Below are 23,129 nucleotides of genomic sequence, written 5' to 3'. Positions count from 1 at the left end.
TGTTAGAAAGAGTCCCTGCCTCCTATTTTTAGACAGTGTTAAGTCACTAAGTTGCACTGTCCTCTATGGTGGAGAGAGCAGTGAGTAATGGCAGGGGGACACCCAGGGTGGACAGGCTGCCTTGCAGCCACCATCTGTAGAGTCAGCTGGTCCATGTTTCTAACCAACATGGTGACAAATGGCATCACTATGTTTCTCTGAAGACGACAGTAACTTTAGCAGACTTGTGTATAAACTGAAACAGCTCTGAAAGTGCTGTGGACCCTCCATCTGGCTGTCACTAACTGGTCCACCCGCTGGCACGGGGCTCTCACCTCCGTGTAAGGCGTTGGCACTGTCAGTTTGGGTGCTGAAACAAAGTAGCTTAGAACAGGAGGCTGAATTGACAAAACAGAAGTGGCCACTCTGAGATCAGGGGCAGCGCAGGTGGGTGCTGGCGGGGTCCCCACCCGGGTTGCAGGCTGCTGTCTTCTGTGTGTCCTCACAGGGTGGAGAGAGGGAGAGAACCACGTCTCTAATTAAGGCACTAATGCCACCACCGTCACCCGGTGGGGTAGGTTTCTACAAACCAGACCGCCTGCGGCCATCAGGCAGATGACAGTTAGGTTCCACCGTCCGGGACTGAAGCGAGGTCATCGCGGGATCTAAAACTGCTTCCGCAAGGGGCAGCCACCATCCTTCCAGATCCAGAAGACCGGGGATCTCGTCCTCCGGGGTCCCGGGGGAGGGAAGTGACATTTTAAGGGCTGCTGCCCATTTAGAGAGATGACGAGTTCCATTTCTATTCGTAGTCCACAAAACAGCAAAACCAGCGTGCGCTGCTGACGCCTGGGATAAAGTCCCTGCCCCGGAGCGTGCGTCCTCCGCCCTTCCATCCCCGGCTGCGCTCTGCCGCGCGGGGCCCCGCATCTGTGATGGCAAAGGCTGCACAGGGGAGGCGGGCTCCTGGGCCTCGGTTCTGCTGCTGCGTGAAGACTGCCGGGCTGTGACTGCTGTACATGCATTTACATAAAAACTTTAACGCCGTATTTTATATAACTCAAGAATCCCGCTACTATTTCAATGTATAATTCAAGCAGAAACAAGCTACCCCGGGCCGCCCACACCAGCCCTCGCCGCCTGAGTCCGGTTTGCGCAGGCGCAGGCGGGCACGCGACGCACGCACGGGGGCGGGGCGGGGGCGGGGCCGAGAGGGCCGAGGAGCCGGAAACGCGCCGCCGAGGGTGCGGCCCTGAGGGGGCGTCGGGCCTGGCGGGGCCGGGCCTGGCGGGGCCGTGCTGGAGGGGAGCCTTAGGGGAGCGGCCTCGGGGCGGGGCCCGGGGCGAGTCGCGCCCGGACGCGGCCTCGGGCGGCGGGCTGCGTGCGGGTCGGGGGGTCCCCTGGGGTGGCGGGGACGCGGGTGCTGCCGTCCGGGGTGGGTGACCGCTGTCGCGCCGCCCTCTCCAGGCTGCACCCGCCCGGGAGCCGCGGAAGGGAGTGAGGCCGGCGCCCCGGCATGCGCCGTCCCAGGCCGGGGTGCGCGGCCCCTGACGCTGGCCGCCGGGCCCGTGCGCCGTGCTGACCCCGGGCCGGGCCGCCGAGGCCGCGCAGGTGAGCGGCGGGGCGCGGCGCGTGACGTCACCGGGAACATCTGGCGGGCGGGGCGGGGCGGGCCCTTTGTGCTCCCGCGTGGGGAGGGGGCCAGGTGTGGTTCGCCTCCGGGGGGAAGGGAAGATCGGAAAGTAGAGCTGCGTCGAGGGGCTCCGAATCCCCGCGCACGCTGTGCTGGTTCCGGGTAGGCGCACCTGGCCTGCTGGCTGGCGGACCCCTTTCTCCTGTGCCTTGGAGCAGCCTCATACGTGTCTGTAGGTGTGTTTTCATCTCACCATCGAACTTCGCCTGGAGTTTGGCTGGTCACAACACAGACACAGGCAAACATACACACACTGTAGAACATAAGGAATGGTTTTACCACAAAGGGGTAGCGGAGAGAGAACTTAGTACCTTAAGTTTTGCCTTTCTTCCGTGCTTGCTTCTTGGAAACCCATGTGAGAAAAGTAGGGGGCACAGCTTTGCGTTTTAGGGTGAGGAGTCCTTGGGAAGATCCTCGTGTGCCCTCCCTCCCGCTGCCTGCCCTGTGCGGTGCTGGTCACCTTTGTCTGTGGCTGCTGAGGTCATCAGGTTGTAGTGACTCACAACAAAGCCGAGGTCTGCTAAGTCTCGCCACCAGACTGGTTGAAACTGGTTTCAGAAGGTCCAGTAGTCCACCTGAAAACACCATTTTGACTTTTTTTTTTTGGGTGGGAACATAGATTAATATTCAAGAATTTTCAGATGGTGATTGAAGCTGCAGACTTTTAGTTCTAGTTCTAAAAACTATCCAATTTATCGTAGTTCCGTCGACTGTCGTGTTTTAGCTATTGGTTGTACCTATAAAAAGTTAACAGAAATCTGTTTAAAAGTAACTTCGTCCCAGAAACTTAAAATTAAGGTAGCTGAATAGGGTTCCAACGAGTTTTGCGTTCTTTTATACAGTAATACGGTACTGTTTCCATTACTGCTGCTGTTCATACAGTGTCTACCGCACCTGCTCTACGGTCTTAGCTGTTCTTCTAGTAAGGGTGATGGGTTTGTATTACTGCATCCCAGGATAAAAATTTCACAGTACCTATTCTATGCAGGGTACTGTACTAGGTTGACTTTGTAATTCAGTTGACATTTGAGAGTGTGTGTGTTTTGTTTTTATCGATACCAGGGATTGAACTCAACGACCACACACTTGCAAGGCAGGCACTTATGCCGCTGAGCTAAATCCCCAGCCCCTTGAGAGCGTACTTTTATTCGATACCTGGCCAAGGCATGTGTGGAACCTGTGGATGTGTGAACTCCTTGATTGAAACAGGAGGATCATAAGTTTGAGCCCAGCCTAGGCCATTTATGCCACCTAAAGAATCCTGGTTTGAATGTCCTACTGTACATTCACTTATATATACACGAAAGCCTGAAGTAATAAAGCCAATTAGAGACCGCAGCTATTGGGAGCCAGCACAGTCATTGCTTACGTGCTCTGTGGATGCAGGTTGCTTCGGATGATTTGGAGTAAGGCAGGCCTGGCTTTCTGGTAGGTGAGAGTAACGCAAGTTATTCTCTCTGATCCCTGCACTCCTTATCTGTTGGAAGGGGTGACTGCTGTCCCAGGAAAGTATGCACATCCACGTGAAAAGTAGGCCAGGCCCCATTTCCTGGCCCCGAGGCTTCAGACTTCCCAGCATCTTCGCATGGAGTCACTGCGGCATTTTTGGTATAACCAGCTGTGTGTGTTCTTTCCTAGGATGAATGAGATGAACCTGAGCCCCGTGGGAATGGAGCAACTGACCTCCTCCTCTGTGAGCAATGCCTTGCCGGTCTCAGGAGGTCACCTGGGCTTGGCCGCCTCGCCCACGCACAGCGCCATCCCTGCCCCGGGTAAGTGGTCGGGCAGAGCACTGTGCTTCCCCAGCCTGCTGCATTAGAGTCAGAGGAGTGGGGGGAGCTGTGGGAGAAAGCAGGCAGGCCTGGCAGTGCCCTGTGTGCTGCCCAGCAAAAAACGTGTTTGTGTATTCCCGAGTCCTGTTTCTGCCATCCTCTCTGGGGTTGGGAGCCTTGGGTGGAGAGCTGTAATTGCCCCGGCGTTGTGTTGGGGGGTTGCCCTTTCACGGGTGCGCCTGGGCACCAAGGCCCTGGGTTAGTGGAAGAGAAAAGTCACGCCAGAAGGCACAGGGAATCGGGCCTTCTTTTGTACTAGATTTGAACCTGGAACTTTGCAGGCCTGGAACCCTGGGAAAGAGGCAGGCCTGAGATGATGCTCAGGGAGAGGAGGTACCAGGAGCCCCTTCTGCCCATCACTGTGCTTTTAAAACCTTTTTTCTGGCCTAGTTTCATTGTCTTCTATTGAAATGGCAAAGAAATGAGTCAGGTGCCGATTGTTAGAGTCTGTGACATCAGGTACTGGACCTTGTCAGAATAGGAGTTGTATTTGGAGTACTTTAAATAAATGACTAAGTTGCTTAAGTGGTTCTCTAGAGAATTGCCTGCTTTATCCTTCAGGTGCAGCAGTTGAGTAAGGTTCACCAAAACCAAGGGCTTGTTACTTTCCTTTCATGAAGTGTCCACCAGAGAAATACCAAAAATGTGTGAGTTGTCTGCCTGTTTCCTGGGCAGGCGTTTCTTTCAGTGGACTCTTGTTTAGGAGGAAAAGTGTATTAAAGTGTTGCCCTGGCAGGATACACAGGTCAGTGCTGTCCGGGTTGGCGCGCGTCCTCTGTGACGCTGGGCTGTGCTGAGAGCCACCCCACCGCCCTGTACATTCAGCTTCGGTTCTTCACGGGCTGTGCGGCACAGTGTGAGTGTGTGTGCGAGAGGCTGGGGAAGTGTGTGTGCTAACCTTAGGCTGTCTCCCAGCTAGAGGCGGGTCATGAGGTTGTCACAATGTGCAGCATTCTTCCAGTGGAAAGTGGAAATAGCAAGTGGAAACCGAAACAGGCCGCACTGCCGAAGACCACGGCCTGGACTAGGCATACTTCTTTCCATTTTTGTTCTGTACATAGTAGTTTCTCTTATATATTTAAACTTGGCTTTTCGTTGTAAATTAAATGCTGTGCTTAAAGACAGTCCAGACGACTGGAGGGTCCGGCTGGTGTCTCAAACTAACGCGAGTGCTCTTGGTGGAGCAGGGCTCTTTGGCCCTGTCCCTGGGGCCGCAGGCCGAGTCGCCAGGGTGACAAGGGCCCCCAAGGGAGCCTGCTGCCTGTGTGAGGAAGCCTTTCTAAGAGGTTCAGCCTGAGGCTCTAGAGAGAATTTTTAAGTCCTTTCTTGTAATTAAAGCCTTTTTCCCCATAGGTCTGCCAGTGGCGATTCCAAGCCTGGGCCCATCCCTGAGCTCCCTGCCTTCTGCTTTGTCTCTGATGCTTCCGATGGGAATCGGGGACCGAGGGGTGATGTGTGGGTTACCTGAGAGAAACTACACCCTCCCTCCACCGCCCTACCCTCACCTGGAGAGCAGCTACTTCAGGACCATCCTTCCGGGTGAGGTTCAGCTTTTGTGGGAAGCAGAGTGGAGCCAGCTTTCAGCCGGGTTCTGGGCTCGAGTACGGCTTTGCCTGTCTTTGTCATCATCACGTGTTAACCTCTGGCGGGAGAGCTACGTGTAGCTACGCACCTTCCTCTTACATACACGGGACCCCTCAGTGTAGCAGCTGAGCTCAGGTTGCGCCTGTGCGCTTGGGTTCTCCGCTGTCTCCCAGGGTTTCTCATTGTGCAGCCACGTGTCCTGCCTTTTGAAGTTCGTTGGAGATTTGTTTTGTTATACAAGTATTATATATGCACTTCTGAAAACAAGGGGGAAGAGATATGAACCACTCCACGTCCCCCTCATCTTTTATTTTTTGTTTTTTTGGCGTGTAGTATTTTACCGTTTTTCACAATTAAAACCATATTTTTTATATAATTGTCTACTTTTTCACTTAATATTTTCTCCTGCTGCTGCATTGTTTTCTTTTCTTTTCTTTTTTTTTTTTTGTCTTTTTCTTTTTTATTGGTACCGGGTTTCGAACTCACGACTGCCTGCTTGCAAGGCAGGCGCTTATGCCGCTGAGCTAAATCCCCAGCCCTGCTGCATTGTTTTCATAGTTGCTTTTTTTTGTACAGGGGGTTGAACTCAACCTCGTGCTTGCCAGGCAGGCACTTATGTCACTGAGCTAAATCCCCGGCCCTCATAATGATCTTTTTAATGAATCATTGTATTCTATTGAATGTATATTTTATAGATTATTATCAGCAGTGTTTATTATTGGGAAGTATAGTTTTTCCAGACTTTATTGGTGTAATAATTGATGTGACTGTTTATGTGTGTAATACTTACAAAAATGTGTTTCGGGAAGATTGCCATTGGTAGAGTTTTGTGCAAGAAGATATGACCACCTTTGAGGTGCTTAATGTGCTTTCCAGAGAGCTTTAGTAGTTTACCTTCACACTACCAGTGCGCCAAGTGACATTCTGCCACATCCTTACTGCACAAATTTAAAGTTAAATTTTTTTTGAGATCGTTTTCCTATTCCTGTGTAGTCCACGCTGGCCCCAAATTCAGTCTTTCTGCCTCAGTCTCTTCAGTGCTGGGACTTTAGGATTACACTAGTGTACCTGCAGTAAGTTTAAAATACATTTTGAGTTGACTGTGACTTGCAGATGGGAACTTGGGGTGGGGATATCACTTGCCTACAATTGGAGTGCTTACCTAGTGTGCTTGAGGCCCTTGGCTGGACCCTTCGTTATTTCTTATTGAGCAAAGTTTAGGGCCTTAGGACTCAGTAATTGCACTCATATAACTATTAAAGGCAGCATTTAAGTGATTTCTTCCCCTTGTCCTCAAGGGCATCTACAGTTTTTAGAATTTGAATTTCATTGGAAAAATTCAAATGGGATGTGTTGTTCTTTGTATAGCTATTCATTAATGTAAGTAGATTATTTTAGCTTAGTTATAAGGAAACTAGCTCTGGCACTTGAAGTTTTTTGTTTTTAAATGGTGGTAGAGCGTCACATTTATTAAAGGTGGGGAGAGAAAAGCAGGGTAGGGGGGATAAAAGGCTCAGAGATGAGTTCGGGCCGAGTAAAAAGGGAGGCAAAATAAATAAAAACAAAAGTACCCTCTCGAGCTGTGGGGGCGAGCCTGTCGTGTGCCCGCCAGTGCAGGCTGCTGGCAGCGTTGCAGACGCTGTCGCTGCCCTAGGGAGGCAGAGGCGGAGGCGGAGGGCTAGTGCCACTGGGGAACGCCCGCCTGGGCCACTTTCTGTCTTCTTTCTGTCTGACGCCCTGTTTTCTTCTCAGGCATCTTATCCTACCTGGCGGACCGGCCGCCGCCGCAGTACATCCACCCCAACCCTATAAACGTGGACGGCGGGACGGCGCTGTCCATTGCCAACAGTGCCCCGGCCCTGGACCCCTACCAGTCCGGGCCGAGCGTCGGGCTGGAGCCAGGCATCGTCCCCATCGACTCCCGTTCTGTGACGGCGCACGGGGCCCCGAGTCTGCACCCCAGCAACGGCCACGAGGTGGCCTTGGACACCACCATCACCATGGAGAACGTGTCCAGGGTCACCAGCCCGCTCTCCACGGACGGGATGGCAGAGGAGCTCGCCATGGACGGTGTCACAGGCGAGCACGCCCAGATCCCCAGTGGCGCCCAGATCCCCAGTGGCGCGCGGAGTCACGAGCCGCTGTCCGTGGATACCGTGAACAGCAACCTCACTGCGGACACTGTGGGACATGGCGGCGTGATCCCCATTCACGGCAGCGGCCTGGAGCTGCCCGTGGTCATGGAGACGGACCACATCGCCAGCCGGGTGAGCGGGATGCCCGACGGTGCGCTGGCCGACTCCATCCACACGGTGGCCATGAGCACCAACTCGGTCAGCGTGGCGCTGTCTACCTCACACAACCTCGCCTCCCTCGAGTCGGTGTCCCTCCACGAAGTCGGCCTCAGCCTCGAGCCCGTGGCTGTCTCCTCCATCACCCAGGAGGTTGCTCTGGGGACAGGCCACGTGGACGTGTCTTCAGACAGTCTGTCTTTTGTCCCGCCTTCACTGCAAATGGAAGACTCCAACTCAAACAAGGAAAACATGGCCACCTTGTTTACAATCTGTGAGTGCATTGCGCTGTCCTCGTGCGGAAGCACTGGCTGGAAAGGCCGTCGTCCTGCCGGCCTGAGCCGCTCGGGCTGGCACGGACGGGGCACGGACAGGCACGGATGGGCACGGCGGGCTGACGGGCTGACGGGAGTGCTGCTTCGAGTTTGTAGTGCCCTTTTACTCATGTGGTGCCTTGTCCCCAAGGAAGCCAAACAGTGTACGCAGTTGTCATGGGCTCCCACAGTACCCCTAAACAAAAGAGACGGGCGTTTCTTCTGTTTGCTTTGCCCAGACACACTGATGGTGTTTCCCAGGTTCCCCAGGGAGGGCCTGGCGGGAGTGAACGCCAGCAGTGTATTCTGCGTCACCCGCCTTGTGTGCTGTCCGTATAAAACCTCAAGAGGCACATCCACGTTGCAACTCCATGGGAAAAATAGGTGACTGCAGTGTGGGGCTTGTGCTTGACTTTGCTCAGAATGCACATAAATTCCCAGGGTTGGGCGTGTAAAGGCGGTTGTTATTTGGGCAGCCGTAGAAAGCAGTGTAAAGTGGTGGACTGGGCGTCACCGCAGGCGCCCTTCCCGAGCTGCTCCTGTCCTCCTCGGCCACCTGGAGCTCGCAGAGCCAGCCTGAGGCTTTAAGGGTGACGCGGAGCCGCCGTGCAGAGAGCGCAGGGGCTGGGTCAGGGAAGACAGGCAGGCGGTGGGCGTCTGGATGTGCGGAGGACGGGTGCATGGACCTGGGGTCAGCGTGAGCAGCATCACTGGGGTGGGGAGAAGCGGCAGGGGCGGAGCACAGTCCCGGGCTTGGCGGGCTGCGTTTCTGCTGGTGTGAGCAGTCGGCTTTGCTGCGGGGTCCTGAGGACGTGGTGTGCCTTAGTGAGGTGCCAGCGTGCCAGCCGGAAGTCCAGCTGATCAGAGGGAAGGGAGGAGAGCCCTTGCAGAGGGCTTGGGCGAGCCTGTGGCGGGCAGAGGCTGCGGCTGGTGGGTGAGAGGAGTTCGGGGGGCTACGCTTCCCATGTGCCGACTGCAGCTTCCGTGGGAGTCCAGCTGTCTGGGCGGCGGTGTGTGGGGCTGGTCAGTATGGCCAGGGCAGTGGGGCAAACCATCGGGTCTGTGCAGGAGGACGGGGCTGTGAAGGCAGAGCAGCAGAGAGGGGACTTCCACGGCAGACGGGGCGGCTCCGAGGTGGGGTGCCCAGGGTGGTGTGGGGTGGGGGTGCCGCAGAAGCCGGGGTCCGCTTGCTGGGCTGGCGTTGACGATGTGTTTTCATGGGAGAGTTGAGTTCACGTAAGGCCGGTGATGGACAAACAACTCACATCCGCCCAGAAGTGTGCAGCTTAGCCTTCTCGGTGTGCTCGGCAGTTCTGTGGCTGCTCCGTAAAGAAACTTCCTGTTTACCAGCGGTCACTCAGTGCCTCTGGCCACCCGCTCTTGGCAGCACTCGTCCCCTCTGCCCATGGATTTGCCCTTCCTGGACATTTCGTGTATGTGGCTCGTAGGCTGTGTGCCTTCTGACAGGCTTCCCTGGGCTGGGGCTGGGGCTGTCTCGGTGGCCCATGCCCCATCTTGATCTGTCCCCCGTTTGTCAGCTGATGCGCATGTTGGTGGCTTCTGCCCTCGGGCTGCCATGAAGAGCTACCCGAACACTGACGTACAGGGTTTTGTGTGGCGTGTGCTGCTCTCGGTCCCTCGACGCCTCCAGCAGTGGACGTGCGCTGTGGCTTGGTGTTGAGTGTGGGCTGAGAGTGTAGGGCCGAGGCAGGGTGCTGGTCCAGCCCTAGCACTGCTGACGTTTCTGGCACGCAGTGCTTGTGCACGTTTGTGGGGTGCACTGCACGGGTTTAACTTGCTGGGAGGCTGGGAGGCTCCCAAGCCGGCAGCCGCTGTCCGTCCCCAGCAGTCTGTGGCAAGTCCAGTGTCCCCACACCCTTGCTGCCATTCAGGTTTTCTCCGTGTCGCTTGTCGCTGTCCCAGTGAGTGTGAAGCACATCTCCTGTGGTTTCATTTGCCTTCCTCCTCCGTCATGTTTCAGCCTTTCCTGTGCTTGCAGGCTGGTTGTGTGTCTTTGAAGAAGCCCCGAGCTCTTTGTCAGATTTGGAAAGTCTGAGCCCAGTCGGTGAATAACAGGAGTTCTGTTCCTTCACTGAGAGAAATGGAAAGAGCAGAGCAGACGTGTTTGGAGGACACTCACAAGCTCGGAAAGGGAGGTTGTGAGCACAGAGAACAAACAGTATATGAAGACCGCACCTTCTCTAACGGGTGCGATGACAGTGAGCAGGAGTCGGCAGGAGTGTCAGGCTGGTGTCAGGGCGCACATCTGTAGGCCCGGCCTGGGAGGGAGGCTGCGGCAGGGCTGTGTGAGTTTAGGGCAGCCTGGGCTACATCGTGGGACCCTGTCTCAAAAAAAACCAGAAAAAAAAGTGATTCAAAGGGGCAGGTCTCAAAATTTTTGTCTCAAGAATGTGACCTCTTTATAGGAGAGTAAAACCAGTGATAGAGCTTGTCCTGACTCCACTGTCCTATTTTGTCACCAATATTTCTGTTTTGCACAACTGTTACACTTCAACTCAGGTTCCTCTTGCCGTTCAGAGTACACTCCTTTGTATGTTAGGATAGCATGCAAGGGCTGGTCACATGCATGCTGGGTGTCTAAGTTAAAAATCCATTACAGTCACCTGCCTTGCAAGCAGGCGGTCATGAGTTCGATCGCCAGTACAGATAGAAAAAAAAATCCATTACAGTAAGAGAAGCATTGCCATGGACAGTCCTCACAGCACGGCTCCTGCTGTGAGCACACTGTCCCAGTGTTCTGTCACTGTCTGAAGCGCAGAAGGAAGTCCTCTTTCCTGAGTGTCTTTACAGGGTGTGAGCACAAATATGGTGACAGCTGTTGCCAAGTGCCATCGGAAAGAAAGGCAGCCAGTGGGAAGAGGGCAGTGGTGCTTGGCCTCTGTGCTCACTGTTCCTGGCACCGCAGGCTGCTGGGGCTCTGCTCCCAAGTCAGACTACCAGGAAATGGAAGTGTTTTAAACCACTCCAGAGTGGTGAGGCAGCCACGTGCGCCTAAACCTAAGGACGCCGCTGGGAAAGAGAACTTGCAAAGCTGTGTCAGACAGCGGCAGGAAAGAGAGAACGAGCACGTTCTGGGAGAGCGGGGGAGGCTGCGGGGCTGCCTGGCAGTGTGTCTTTTACTGTAACAAAAATTCTTTAGAAATGAGCCCCCATTGTGTGTCTCAGTCACCTGTCTAAAAGTATGGTTCGTGTGCTTGATGGACTACTGTACTAGGCTGTTGATGTAATACCACGCTCTTTCTAAAATCTGGTAATTCTTCGTGTGCTGGGGCTCCAACCCCGAGTCTTCCTCATGCTCTCCGGAGCCGCGCCCAGCCCCTGAGCTGTTTCCTGACAGTCTGCCTGGAAGGCACCAAACAGGAGGTTGTCCTGTGAGTCCAGATCTCCCTGAAGCGTGACAAGAGCTGTGGGAGCGGATGAGGTGCTGGTGTTGGAAGACGGTTCTCCGCTCAGAGCCTCGCTGGGAGAACCCTGCCACTTACATCTTACTTAATAAGTAGCATTTAATTGAAAAGCCAGGTGGTGGCTGAGCCTGTGTGAGCTACACCATTGTGTCTGTTAAATCTGCTGTCCTCAGGGTGCACACTGTGTGACCGCGCCTACCCCTCAGACTGCCCTGACCACGGGCCGGTGACTTTTGTTCCTGATTCTCCAATAGAGAGTAGAGCGAGGCTGTCTCTCCCAAAGCAGCTCGTCCTCCGCCAGTCGGTCGTGGGAGCGGACGTCGGTAAGACCCCTGGAACCGCACAAGCCCACACCAGGTCTCTGCCTTTGTAGGGTGCAGCTGTGGAAGTGGGTATACATAACCGAGTCATTACTTAGTTGGTCCAAAAGTCAATTTACAGCTTAAAAATTTATGTTTCAGGGAATACCTGTTTTGTCTGCTGGTGACAGCAGTAAATCGAGCTGAACACTTCATTAGGGAACCTCTGCTGCCTGAGAGGCAGAACTAAGGGAGAGAGCACGGTCTGAGCCTTTGAGGCCCCGGCTTTCATTCCCAGCTGTCGCCCGCTAGCAGTTACCCTGACACACTCTGGAGCTTACCACACCGTGGAAAATTCACCGCTGATAGTGTATGGCACCGGCGCTGTGCAGATCAAATCTTTGACACCAGCTGGTTCTCCTTCGGAAGCAGAGGGAGGGTTGTAGAGCCCAGAGATCTTTGCCAGTGTGTAAATCTAAGGTGGCTCCGAGTGCTGAAGTGAACAGTGAGGTTCATCCCTCTGTCAGCTGCAGCTTTGGGCGAGTCTTTACAGCAGCTTACGCTGTACAGAGCAAAGCTTTCTACAGGAAGGCTTTAGGAGTTTGTTTGTTCTGTAACACTTGCTGCATGTTTCTGTAATAGCCAACATTTTCAGTCCTCCTGTATCAAGGCCTCGGAGGGAGGGCCGGGTGCCTGGCCCCGCAGAGGGAGGCAGGAATTTCTGGTGCGAAGCTGCATCTCCTCTCTTGAGTGCATTTGAGCTGTCAGTCCAGGCGCCCAGCCTTCGCCACCCCTCAGCAGCAGTACCAGACGCGAGGCCAGTGAGCTGCCCTGTGCGTCCTCCGGTCATGGGTGTGTCCGGTTGTCCCTCTGCTCACAGGTGTGTGGACCAGCGAGACCATTCCGGTGCGGACTTGCTTTGGACCTCTCATTGGTCAGCAGAGTCACTCCATGGAGGTGGCCGAGTGGACGGACAAGGCTGTTAACCACATCTGGAAGGTCAGTGGTGATGACTGCTCTGATTTTCGGCTGTTTTATTGTGATATAGCTTACGCTCCAGAGTCACTCTGTGCCGCAACTGAAACAGTGCTGTTCCCTGTCAGCCGTTCCCTTTTACCTCACAGCCTCTCGGGCTCGGGGTAGCTGGGTAACGCACCAGCTGTTGAGCAAGTAGAGAAGCTGGCTCAGTCTCCATTTGGAGAGACCCTGATGGTTTTCATCATTTTTATGCATTTGAATTTCCCGTGGCTGCTGAGTCTATGGACTTTGTTTTTATGACAAAAATCTTACTTTTAAATAAAACTTTTAACTATTCTGCCTGGGGAATAGTTGTAGAATTAGAAAGTGAAACTTTCTCTAGTTATCCAGTGTGAGCGCAGGGTTTCGGCACAGAATGCGATTCCTGAGCTGTGGGAGCTCAGTCAGGGAACTGGGAGTTCCCGGAGACGGGGAGACCGGCGTCTGATGATTGGAAAGGGGTGCCACTGAAGTTGTGGCACCCTGATGGAACATAGCAGTGCTTGGCCAACTGGAGGAGCGGTGAGGGCCTGTGCTCTGCCCCTGGTGGACAGCTAGTGAGCTGGACTGGTTTCCATCGCCCTTGGTGGACAGCTCTGCCCCTGGTGGACAGCTAGTCAGGTGGACTGGTTTCCATCACCCTTGGTGGACAGCTCTGCCCCTGGTGGACAGCTACTCAGGTGGACTGGTTTCCATCGCCCTTGGTGGACAGCTCTGCCCCTGGTGGACAGCTAGTCAGGTGGACTGGTTTCCATCACCCTTGGTGGACAGCTCTGCCCCTGATGGACAGCTAGTGAGCTGGACTGGTTTCCATCACCCTTGGTGGACAGCTCTGCCCCTGGTGGACAGCTAGTCAGGTGGACTGGTTTCCATCACCCTTGGTGGACAGCTCTGCCCCTGGTGGACAGCTAGTCAGGTGGACTGGTTTCCATCGCCCTTGGTGGACAGCTCTGCCCCTGGTGGACAGCTAGTCAGGTGGACTAGTTTCCATCACCCTTGGTGGACAACTCTGCCTCTGGTGGACAGCTCTGCCCCTGGTGGACAGCTAGTCAGGTGGACTAGTTTCCATCACCCTTGGTGGACAGCTCTGCCTCTGGTGGACAGCTCTGCCCCTGGTGGACAGCTAGTCAGGTGGACTGGTTTCCATCGCCCTTGGTGGACAGCTCTGCCCCTGGTGGACAGCTAGTCAGGTGGACTGGTTTCCATCGCCCTTGGTGGACAGCTCTGCCCCTGGTGGACAGCTCTGCCCCTGGTGGACAGCTAGTCAGGTGGACTAGTTTCCATCACCCTTGATGGACAGCTCTGCCCCTGGTGAACAGCTCTGCCCCTGGTGGACAGCTAGTCAGGTGGACTGGTTTCCATCGCCCTTGGTGAACAGCTCTGCCCCTGGTGGACAGCTAGTCAGGTGGACTGGTTTCCATCGCCCTTGATGGACAGCTCTGCCCCTGGTGAACAGCTCTGCCCCTGGTGGACAGCTAGTCAGGTGGACTGGTTTCCATCGCCCTTGGTGGACAGCTCTGCCCCTTGTGGACAGCTAGCCAGGTGGACTGGATTCCATGTCTAGTGAAAAAGTGACACAGTTAGAGCCAGGTCCTCTGTGCACAGATGGATGCTGGAGGCCTTGACGGCCTCTGCTGTGTGCTGGGAACGGAGGGCCGGGAAAGGTCAGTGCCAGCGCAGGCCGCCGTGCAAGGCTGGACTGCGTGGAGGTGGGCGGGCAGCCTCTGTCACAGCGCCGTCACTGGAGGCTCTGCGCTCCTGCAGATCTACCACGGCGGCGTGCTGGAGTTCTGCATCATCACGGCCGACGAGAACGAGTGCAACTGGATGATGTTTGTGCGCAGAGCCAGGTGAGTGCTGGAGATGGGCAGGCCGCTACTCTGGCGTCCTCCCTCAGGAGCGCTCGCGGGACAGGAGGGGCTGCAGAGTCCTGGTGCGCTGACACTGAACCCTAAGGCTGCAGCGACTTCGCTGGGCAGTGGCTGACCGGGAGGGCATAAATCAGTGCCCGCATCCCTGACCTTTCCTATGCAAATGGCTTATTCAGCTTCCCAGTGCAGGAGGATGGTACAGTCACCCCTGAATGGGAGTGGGTGCATCTCCCCCTGGTGGCTTTTGGTCAGCTCTTCAGGCTGTACCCAGTTAATTCTTGTTAGCTAGTGGTCTCCGTCTGTGTCCGATGTTCTCTTAGAACGGTACTGTACTGCTTCTGCTCCTGCAGCGCTCTCGGGGGTTTGCGACTGTAACTGACACTGAGGGTGACCAGCTAATGCAGCCAGGCCGGGTAGCACATGCCTGGAAGGAACCCTGCATTCCAGGTAGCTGAGGCAAGAGGGCCGCAGGTTTGAGCCTGGGCATCTCAGTGAATTAGCTGACCCTGCCGTAAAATCTAACAGGGCTGGCATGTGGGTCAGGGAGCTCAATTCCAGTACTGGAAAAAACCCTGTTTCTCTACAGCTCCCTCCTAAATAGGGAGGGTAGGGAGTTCTGAAAATGACCTAGCCAGTTCTATCTAAGAAGTCCTGTAGGACTTCGCTACAGAGCATCCGATATATGTGTACATTTCAGAATGCATCTGCTGAGGGGCTGGGGATGTGGCCCAGTGGTAGAGTTGTTGCCTAGCATGTTCTCCGGCCTTGATCCCCAGCCCTGAGGGAAAACTGTCTGCTCAGCCAGGTGATGACACACACCTGTAGCCCCACCCGCTCAGGATGCCTACACACAAGGGTTACTGGGGTCCAGAAGTGAGGGGCTGGCTCTGGCAACAGAGACCCTGTCCCTTTAGGAAAATACAAGTTAATAGGCTTAATCGATTCCCTGTGCTGACTTAGGAATCGGGAAGAGCAGAATTTGGTGGCTTATCCTCACGATGGGAAGATCTATTTCTGCACCTCCCAGGACATCCCTCCCGAGAACGAGCTGCTTTTCTATTACAGTCGGGACTACGCTCAGCAGATGGGTGAGTATGTCATGATCCAGCCTGGTAAAACCACCTGCAGCCAGAAACCAAGTTCTGGTCATGATTCTCAGGCAGCTGAAGTAAGGTGTGTGCTTTTGTGCACATGAAGTCAAGGTTTACTTCTGTACTTGAGATGTCAGATCTGTGAGGCTCTTCACCAGCTGAGTGTTAGTGACCAAGTGGCATTCAAGTGAAATTCGCCTTTGTGGCGTGACTTCGATTTGTCAGAAGGGAGATGTAAGTTTCTGAGGCTCTTGTCTGAGCTGCTAGTACCAGGGCCAGGTTCATGGGGGTCAGCAGTGTCTCGTACTCTGATTTAATGACATACTTTTCTTGTTTCACTGCGTCTTGTTGATAAGTTATGTTCAAGAGTTAGAGTGAGCTGTGGGACCTGCAGGAAGGAGACCTTACTGATCCTCCGCAGCTATGTTATATGTGTCTGGTACATTATTTTAAATGGTGAAAATAGTCTGGCATGTGAAATCTTAATTGTGTAGGAAGTTGGCAGTGTTGGTAGAAGGGTGAATTGCCAGCCACTGTGACCAGCCAGTCTAGCCTCTCGAACTGTGTCGGGAGGCCCTGAGGGACTTACCTTTCAAGGTGTTCCCGAGCACCCGGACGTGCACCTCTGCAACTGCGGGAAGGAGTGCAGCTCCTACACAGAGTTCAAGGCCCATCTGACCAGCCACATCCACAGCCACCTCCCCGGCCAGGGCCACGGCGGCGGTCACGGGCCCAGCCACAGCAAGGAGAGGAAGTGGAAGTGCTCCATGTGCCCGCAGGCCTTCATCTCCCCTTCCAAGCTGCACGTCCACTTCATGGGCCACATGGGCATGAAGCCCCACAAATGCGATTTCTGTAGCAAGGCTTTCAGTGACCCCAGCAACCTTCGTACCCACCTCAAGATACACACGGGTAAGCTGGGCTGGGCTGTGGGAAGGGGATTTGTGGGTGTGTGTGTTGGGGGGCTCCCCCATGAGCCCAGGCCTTACACACGTTAGACAGGCGCTCTACCACTGAGCTGCACGTCTAGTCCCAGAATGAGGTTTTATAGCCGTTGCCAATTACAGCTGCTAAGGTTCTGCAGGAGGCTGAGGTGCTCACCGCAGAACCCCTGGGGAGCACAGCCAGTGAGGAGAACACTGGGCCCCCTCGGGAGCCGCCTCTCCAGGACGGCCCAGTGCCTGTGGCCGGCACCGGACCCGTGCTTACATTTCCTGAACTCCGCCAGAGCAGCCCTGTACTCTCCAGATGTGTCTGAAACACCTGGAGGGCCAGCGTCCTGGCTGGCCAGGCCTCTGGACCTGCCGAGGGCCTCTGCTTCCTCCCGTGGGGTGGGCTGTGCCGCCTGGCTTAGGCAGATCTGATTGGCCTTGGCCGAGGGGTTCCACCTGACTGCCGGGTCCAGGGGTCGTTGCCACATCTCACAAGAGACCCAGCGGTGCAGAGCACAGCTTGTAAAACCGTGTGCATGGCCAGGCCCACCGGGAGAAAGTGCTTCCAGGTCGGCTCCCAGGCTGGGGTGCTCTCACACCCAGGTGCCCGCCTCCAGTCGGCCCTTAGTCAGCCCTGGGGTGCCCGGCGGAGGTCCCAGGAGGAGGTGCCCCAGGACAGCTGGAAACACGCCTCCGCCCTGCCTTGGCCGCCCCACACAGGCAGGCGCTGCTGGGCTTGAGGAAGCCTAGAGAGTTTATTTGCAGCATGTGGTTTTGGGGTCCTTGCAGGCCAGAAGAACTATCGGTGCGCTCTTTGTGACAAGTCCTTCACCCAGAAAGCTCACCTGGAGTCCCACATGGTCATCCACACTGGGGAGAAGAATCTCAAGTGCGACTACTGCGACAAGCTGTTCATGCGGCGGCAGGACCTCAAGCAGCACGTGCTCACTCACACACAGTGCGTGGGGCTCCCGCCCCGGGCGTGCGGTGGGCTGGGGTTAGCCACGGAGATCGCACTTCGCTGCTGCCTGTCCCTGCTTCTCAGTTCTGCTCTCTGTATTTATTTTTATTCCTGTTTTCACAACATAATGTCATTCATTAACAATTGCAAACCTTACTCCCATGATGCCTGGCGTGGTAAGGACAGGGAGAGGAAACACCCTGGCCTTGTCCTGAAGAGCTCGGCGTCCAGGCAGAGCCAGCAGGAGACGCCAGCAGTGCCCTGCCCACTGGGCGCTGGGAGATGGGGAACCAGGCTGGCAAAGCGCCTGTGGGTCTGGGCTGCCTCGGAGCGGGAGCGGGGTTCCCAGGGAGGCAGCAGGGTGAGGAGTGAGGATGGCTTCGCGCAGGAGCAGGAACGCAGGGGCCGGGGGGCAGGCAGGGACGTCTGAGCTGAGGCTGCTGTCCCTCAGCAATGTTGTGTCCCGTGTTGTGCAGGCACTGGGACCCCAAGGAAGGGGGGTGTCGTGGTGGCCAGAGTGAAGGGGCAGAGGCAGAGACCAAAGGTTGAGACGTATTTGGATGAGCCTGAGCTCATCCCAGCTGCAGGAGTGGTCCTCACTCCCAGAGGTGTGAAGAGGGTGGGCAGCCAGGACAGGGGCCCTGAGTGGCCCCGCTGGCTGGGAGCACTGTTCACGCAGGGCTGGGGAGACGCTTCGCTCAGCACCGGTGCCTGTGGCCGCTGCCTACAGCCTGCAGGGACCCTGGGCAGCTGGAGTCCGCATCCGCTGTGCAGGGCTGCAGGGGCGCTCGCTTCTGTCCAGCCCTCTCCCTCCCTCCACCCTCCCTCCTGCCCCTTATCTTTATCATATTTCCCTCCACCCTCCCTCCTGTCCCTTATCTTTATCATATTTCCTGAGATAAGTGTCCTGCTCTGCTGCCCAGATTGGCTGTGAACTTGAGATTACTCGGCCTCAGTCTCTCAAGTAACTGGGATTCTAGGTGTGCGTCACTGTGCCCAGCTGTAAAGGACTTTTCAAAACAAAGTCTTCCTCAGTTTCATTACTGGCGTAAAAGATTAGAAAATCACATGACAATTGTCAAATGTATAGAATTGTGCAGTGCTGGAGACTTCTGGGGTCATCTAGTCACACCCAGGCCTACATGGTGGAAAGGGATGCAGCAGGGGGAGCCACCAGGAGCAGCCCACCAGCCCGGGGTGCTCCCTGGGACCCTGTGCACAGCACCCTTACCTCAGCTGACAAAACAGACTTTCTGTGAGCCGCTTGGGCGGGGGCAGGAAGTCAGAGCCCGCCGTCCATTTCCACCCCTGTGAGGCCCCAGCTCCTGACTCAGCCGAGCCAACTCCCTCCTCGAAGGCACCGTCCACCCCGGATGGCAGGGGAGGGAGGGAGGCGGTATGCAGGTCCCGCCCTTAGGGAGCCTTTCTGTCGGGCCGCCTTGCTGTTTTCGGGAGGCCCCAGTGAGTGGCACCAGCGGGGTGGTGCTGCAGTCCCTTAGCGGGCGCTGAGCTGTGGAGAGGGCGCTGGAGCCAGGCTGCCTCAGCCTCCAGCTGGCTTCCGTGTTGCCCTCCGGGACGGCAGGCGGTGACCCGCTGCCCTGGAGGTTGGCAACCTTTGTAGGATCTGAGGTCATCGCCCTCTGATCCTCAGAGCCCTAGAGGGAGCTTGGTGTGTGTCCTCCCGGCAGCCAGTGCCCAGGGAGTGGTGGGCACTGTGGCTGGGTCCCTGTGAAAACGCTTCTCTGTCCCCGTAGAGAGCGGCAGATCAAGTGTCCCAAGTGTGACAAGCTCTTCCTGAGGACCAATCACCTGAAGAAGCATCTCAATTCCCACGAAGGGAAGCGCGACTACGTGTGTGAGAAGTGCACGAAGGCCTACCTGACCAAGTACCACCTCACCCGCCACCTGAAGACCTGCAAGGGGCCGGCCGCCGGCTCCTCCGCCCCCGAGGAGGACGAGGACGAGGAGGACGACTCGGAGGACGAGGGCCTGGCCGACCCTGTGGGCACGGCGGGCTGCCAGATGGGCGGCACCCTGTACTCGGCGGATGAGCCCCTCTCCACGCACAAGTAACACGGCGGGTAGATGCGTCCGGCCGGTGGCCAGTGGCTTCACATGGCGGGGTTCCCAGTTTCCCTGCAGCCTGCAGTTCCAACACAGCGGAGGCAGAGCAGAGGCCGGCGTCCCAGTTCTGGCGATGGGTGGGCAGGGAAAGGCCGAGTTTTCCAAGGTCGGTTCTTTAATTTCCGTGATCATCTGGGAGATGCGTCAAAGCGGCCTTTGCCCACTGAATGAGATTTAGCTCAGATGGCCGGGAAAAGACGAGGGCGAGGATGGTGGCACCTTAGTCAGGGCTGGCTGGCTTCAGTGGGAGCCAGGGTGGAACGCCCTGCCATCATGCCGGCAGATCTGGGCAGGCCTAGCCATGGCTGTGACCCTAGTAAAGCCCCCCCACCAAGACGGGGCCAGGAGTCTGGAGGGGCCAGGCCCAGACGGCCTGGTTGCCCCTGGCAGCAGGTGTGCCCGTGCTCCTGAGATGGCGTGGGTGGGGAGGGAAGGGAAGGAGCGGTCTTTCTGTTTGTGTCCCCGTGAAAAGGATCAAGCCGCCGTTAGTGTGTTCCCAGTTCCCAGCAGCGGTGCTGCCCCACCCAGATGCACTGCAGGGCTCTGAGGAACTGCCAGGCGGGCGGGAAGGTGTGAGGGGCTGAAAGGCGCAGGGGCAGGGGTGGTGCAGCCACTGCAGAACGCGTGTGCCAGGCTCGCTCTCGCCAGAAGGCCCCACCTCCGGGCTGGGGCAGGGAACTCTGGTGACGCTTTTGCTGCTAATGTATTTATGGAATGAATGTATTCATTCAGATCTGTATTCCTCTAGGAAGGATGAAAATAAACACGTTTTTAAGTACAGGACGTGGTGATCATTCTGAGCTGGATCTCCGCCGTCCCTGGCGAGCCTGGTGCTGACCTGGTACCCTCTGCAGACTCGTGCTCCAGGGGAGCTGGGCAGCACGCAGGCAGGAGGACCCCCCAGGTCTCTCCAGGCCAGGAGGGGTGGGTCAGCTCAGAGATGGCCTTCTTGATTGTCTCATGAGCACACGCTTGGCAGTGTCAGGCCCGGGCTCTCCTGAGCCATCGGGCAGCCTGCTCTTCAGAAGCTGTGGCTGCACTGGCCCTGCCTAGCGCGTGTGTGTGTGTGTGTGTGTGCGTGCGTGCGTGTGTGTGTGTGTGTGTGTGTGGTGTGGAGGGTGGGGGTACAGTGACCGTTGCTGCCTCTGCTGGTGCGTTCTGAGTACCTCGGGACCTGACTTGGTGCTCTGCTGACACCTGAGGAGTCAGAGCCATCAGTGGCCGCTCCGTCCCCACTGGGTGCAGGTGGCTCTCAAGCTGGCTGGGGAGCCCACAGGACACAGGTGCCGACACGTAAGTGGGCTGCGTGTCAGGCCGCAGCAGCGCCGGGTGCTGGAAGTGTCCCAGGGTGTTCCTGCACAAACCTAGATGTGGGGTCACTGGACGTGGCCTCTCGATGCCATCCAGGGACAGGAGGAACTCGGTGTCTGAGGCTGCAGCTGGTGCAGGGAGTGGAGCTGCTGAGCCACAGCAAGCTTCCCAGTAGGACAGTACTAGACACAGGGCCTCCCTGTGTGGTTCAGGTCTTGAACTCACTGTGTGGCCCAGGTTGGCCTCAGGCTATGGCAGTCCTCCTGCCTCAGCCTCCTGAGTGCTAGAATTACAGGTGTGCTCCACCACGCCGTGCTCTGAAGGAGCACGCTCCTACCTCACTAAGTGCAAAGCCGTTGGCAATCACATCGGGTATGTAATGTGTGGCCTTGCACAAGCTGTTTCAGCTGGCACCTACCATGCAGGGCATGGTGCTCTGACGTTGCCACACCAGTGACATCAGCAGCACAGGGATGTGTCAGTGTCTGCTGAGACACTGCTTGGCTGGAATGTCGTTATGTGCGTGACCACATAGGTACAGGCTGCTAAAGCCTCGGCGCAGGACTGAAGGGAGGCGGGCCTGGCTCTGCAGCGGGTAAGAGGAGCGGGGCTCGGGGAGGAGAAGGGACAGTGCGTCCGGCAGGCAGCGCAGGTGCCTGGGAGTGGCCCACACCCCAGCAGGGTTCCTTCCCGTGGCAGGAGCCAGTCTGACGCTTCCCAGCTCACACGTTTAACTTGCATCAGGATGTGTGACAAGTACAGACAGGCGGAGGAAGTGGCAGGGCTCTGTGCTGCTCATGGGCCGCCCTTTTGGAAGTGGAGTCTCCCAGGGTGCCTGCCTGGGTGCTGCGGTTTGGGTTTTGAATGCCCCGCAAGGGCTAGGCAGTTGAAGGCTTGGGCCCAGCCCTTGGTGCTTCCGGAGGTAGGGTCTGGAGGTGGGAGATATGTCACTGGGATGTACCCTGGCAGGGGACCAGGGTCGGCCCTCCCTGCACCACTGGGTGCGCTGCCCTCCATGGTCTGGCTCACCACCAGCCAGGGTAGCAGAGCCCCATGATCGTTCCTCTCTAAGGGGTGACCACCTGGGGTGCTGCCACACAGGCTCGGCCATCAGTGTTGAGAGCCACCTCCTTTCCGGAGCCAGAGGGCTCCGGGGCTGCATGCTGGGTCATTTTCTGTCCACCTGGTGACGTCTCTGTATTCTGCCGCCGAGTTCAGGCTGGATGTGGGCTTTGCAGTGGGACGGAGGAAGCCAACGGCCTGCTCTGGGAAGGTGTGCCTCCCGAGTCCCTCGTCACGCTCCGTGGAGACTGGGTGACCTCAGCTGAAGCTGCCCAGGCACAGGGAACACATTCGTCCTCAGGCATGGTCCCTAGTGCTTGTGTGTTTCAGTTTATCGTGTTCTTATGGGACATTAGAAAGTAGGGTCTCCATGTTTTCTAGGTGTTGGCAGTAAACTCTGGGAACACCAGTGTCATGTACTTACCGCTCCCGCCCAGGGAGTGTGCGGGGAGCATGCTGCCCGCCTGCTTGTGTGTCCTGCAGCGGAGGCTCTGCAGGTGCGGGCAGGAGGCGCGCTCGGGCCCCTCCTCAGGCCTGGCGCACTCCCCGGCCAGCAGCGGCCTTGCACCTTGGGTGGGCTGGCCGGCGTGAACCCTGGGCTTCATGGCAGGCAGCACCTGAGCGAGGTGCTGTGGGGTTGGTCAGGGAGGGCCAGATCCACAGCTGGAGGTGGCGCTGTCCTGTCCTTCCCAGTGGCGGCCAGGGCTAGCAGAAGGGCAGGTTACTCAGCATCCACAAGCCGCAGGGAGCTCACAGCGCATTTCTGGTCAAGAAAAAGCAGCCCGGTTCCACTGGTCGGCATGTACTTGTTTCCCGCCAGTCTCAGAACCTTCCAGCTCTCTCGAGAACGTCACTGGTGTTTTGACGGACGGCGTAGGCAGCCTGGGCGTCTAATAGTGACTTACCTCCCAGCCCGTGACCACAGGCCCTCCCGCTTCTGTCTTCAGTGTCTCTCATCAGTAATGTTTTTCTTCCTTGGTTTCTTGCTAGGTATTTTTGTGTGGCTGTTGTAAGTGGGACTGCACTGATCATTTTCCTTAGCGTGCTCATTACTGTTCAGAAACCTGCCAACTTTCGCATGTTGGCTTTGTATCCTGCAACTTGGCAGAGTTCACTGGCTTTGTCTTCGGTGCAGTCTAGGTTTCCCAGTGTACACAGATCGTGTCATCAGCAAAAGGGTGAATTGGGCTGCTTCCCATCAGTCCTTTCTCTTACCCATTCGCAGTTGCTATTGAGTAAGCGGCGCCAGCCTCGTCCTGTTCCACTCACAGGAGGAGTGCGTCCCTTTCCCCTTGCAGGTGCTGTCACTTACATGTCCGCCCCAGGGGCCCGCACTGCGGTGA

The 23,129-nt window shown here is 56.6% G+C and overlaps 1 protein-coding gene across 3 annotated transcripts; it reads left to right on the top strand.

The window, feature by feature from the left end:
* The first annotated feature begins 1,162 nt into the window (after window positions 1–1,162).
* On the top strand, window positions 1,163–20,191 carry Prdm4 (PR/SET domain 4). 3 transcript variants are annotated; one of them, XM_063255538.1, is made up of 11 exons: window positions 1,163–1,223; window positions 1,447–1,590; window positions 3,311–3,444; window positions 4,858–5,043; window positions 6,841–7,653; window positions 11,292–11,441; window positions 12,298–12,416; window positions 14,199–14,284; window positions 15,266–15,393; window positions 15,994–16,308; window positions 17,118–18,313. In XM_063255538.1, the coding sequence occupies exons 3-11, from the start codon at window positions 3,312–3,314 to the stop codon at window positions 17,717–17,719; spliced, it is 2,532 nt and encodes an 843-aa protein (XP_063111608.1). In that variant the 5' UTR covers window positions 1,163–1,223; window positions 1,447–1,590; window position 3,311; the 3' UTR covers window positions 17,720–18,313. The 3 variants fall into 3 exon arrangements, with proteins under 3 accessions (XP_063111608.1, XP_063111607.1, XP_023417006.1); XM_023561238.2 differs by lacking the exon at window positions 1,163–1,223 and adding an exon at window positions 19,044–20,191 and having other exon boundaries at window positions 1,290–1,590; window positions 17,118–17,286; XM_063255537.1 differs by lacking the exon at window positions 1,163–1,223 and having other exon boundaries at window positions 1,276–1,590.
* Window positions 20,192–23,129: the final 2,938 nt, after the last annotated feature.

This window comes from Cavia porcellus, unplaced genomic scaffold (genome assembly GCF_034190915.1).
Source record: "Cavia porcellus strain 051 isolate PalLab524CR breed Dunkin Hartley unplaced genomic scaffold, mCavPor4.1 scaffold_8, whole genome shotgun sequence".
Lineage (NCBI taxonomy): Eukaryota > Metazoa > Chordata > Mammalia > Rodentia > Caviidae > Cavia > Cavia porcellus.
Note: the sequence above shows the minus strand (reverse complement) of the source record. Positions and strands in the feature narration are given on the sequence as shown.

Bases quoted from the DNA above. Each gene is read 5' to 3' on its own strand.
- Prdm4 (XM_063255538.1), top strand. From the start codon at position 3,312: ATGAATGAGATGAACCTGAGCCCCGTGGGAATGGAGCAACTGACCTCC. The intron at 14,285-15,265 runs GTGAGTGCTGGA...GTGCTGACTTAG, and splicing joins ATGTTTGTGCGCAGAGCCAG to GAATCGGGAAGAGCAGAATT. The intron at 16,309-17,117 runs GTAAGCTGGGCT...GGGTCCTTGCAG, and splicing joins CCACCTCAAGATACACACGG to GCCAGAAGAACTATCGGTGC.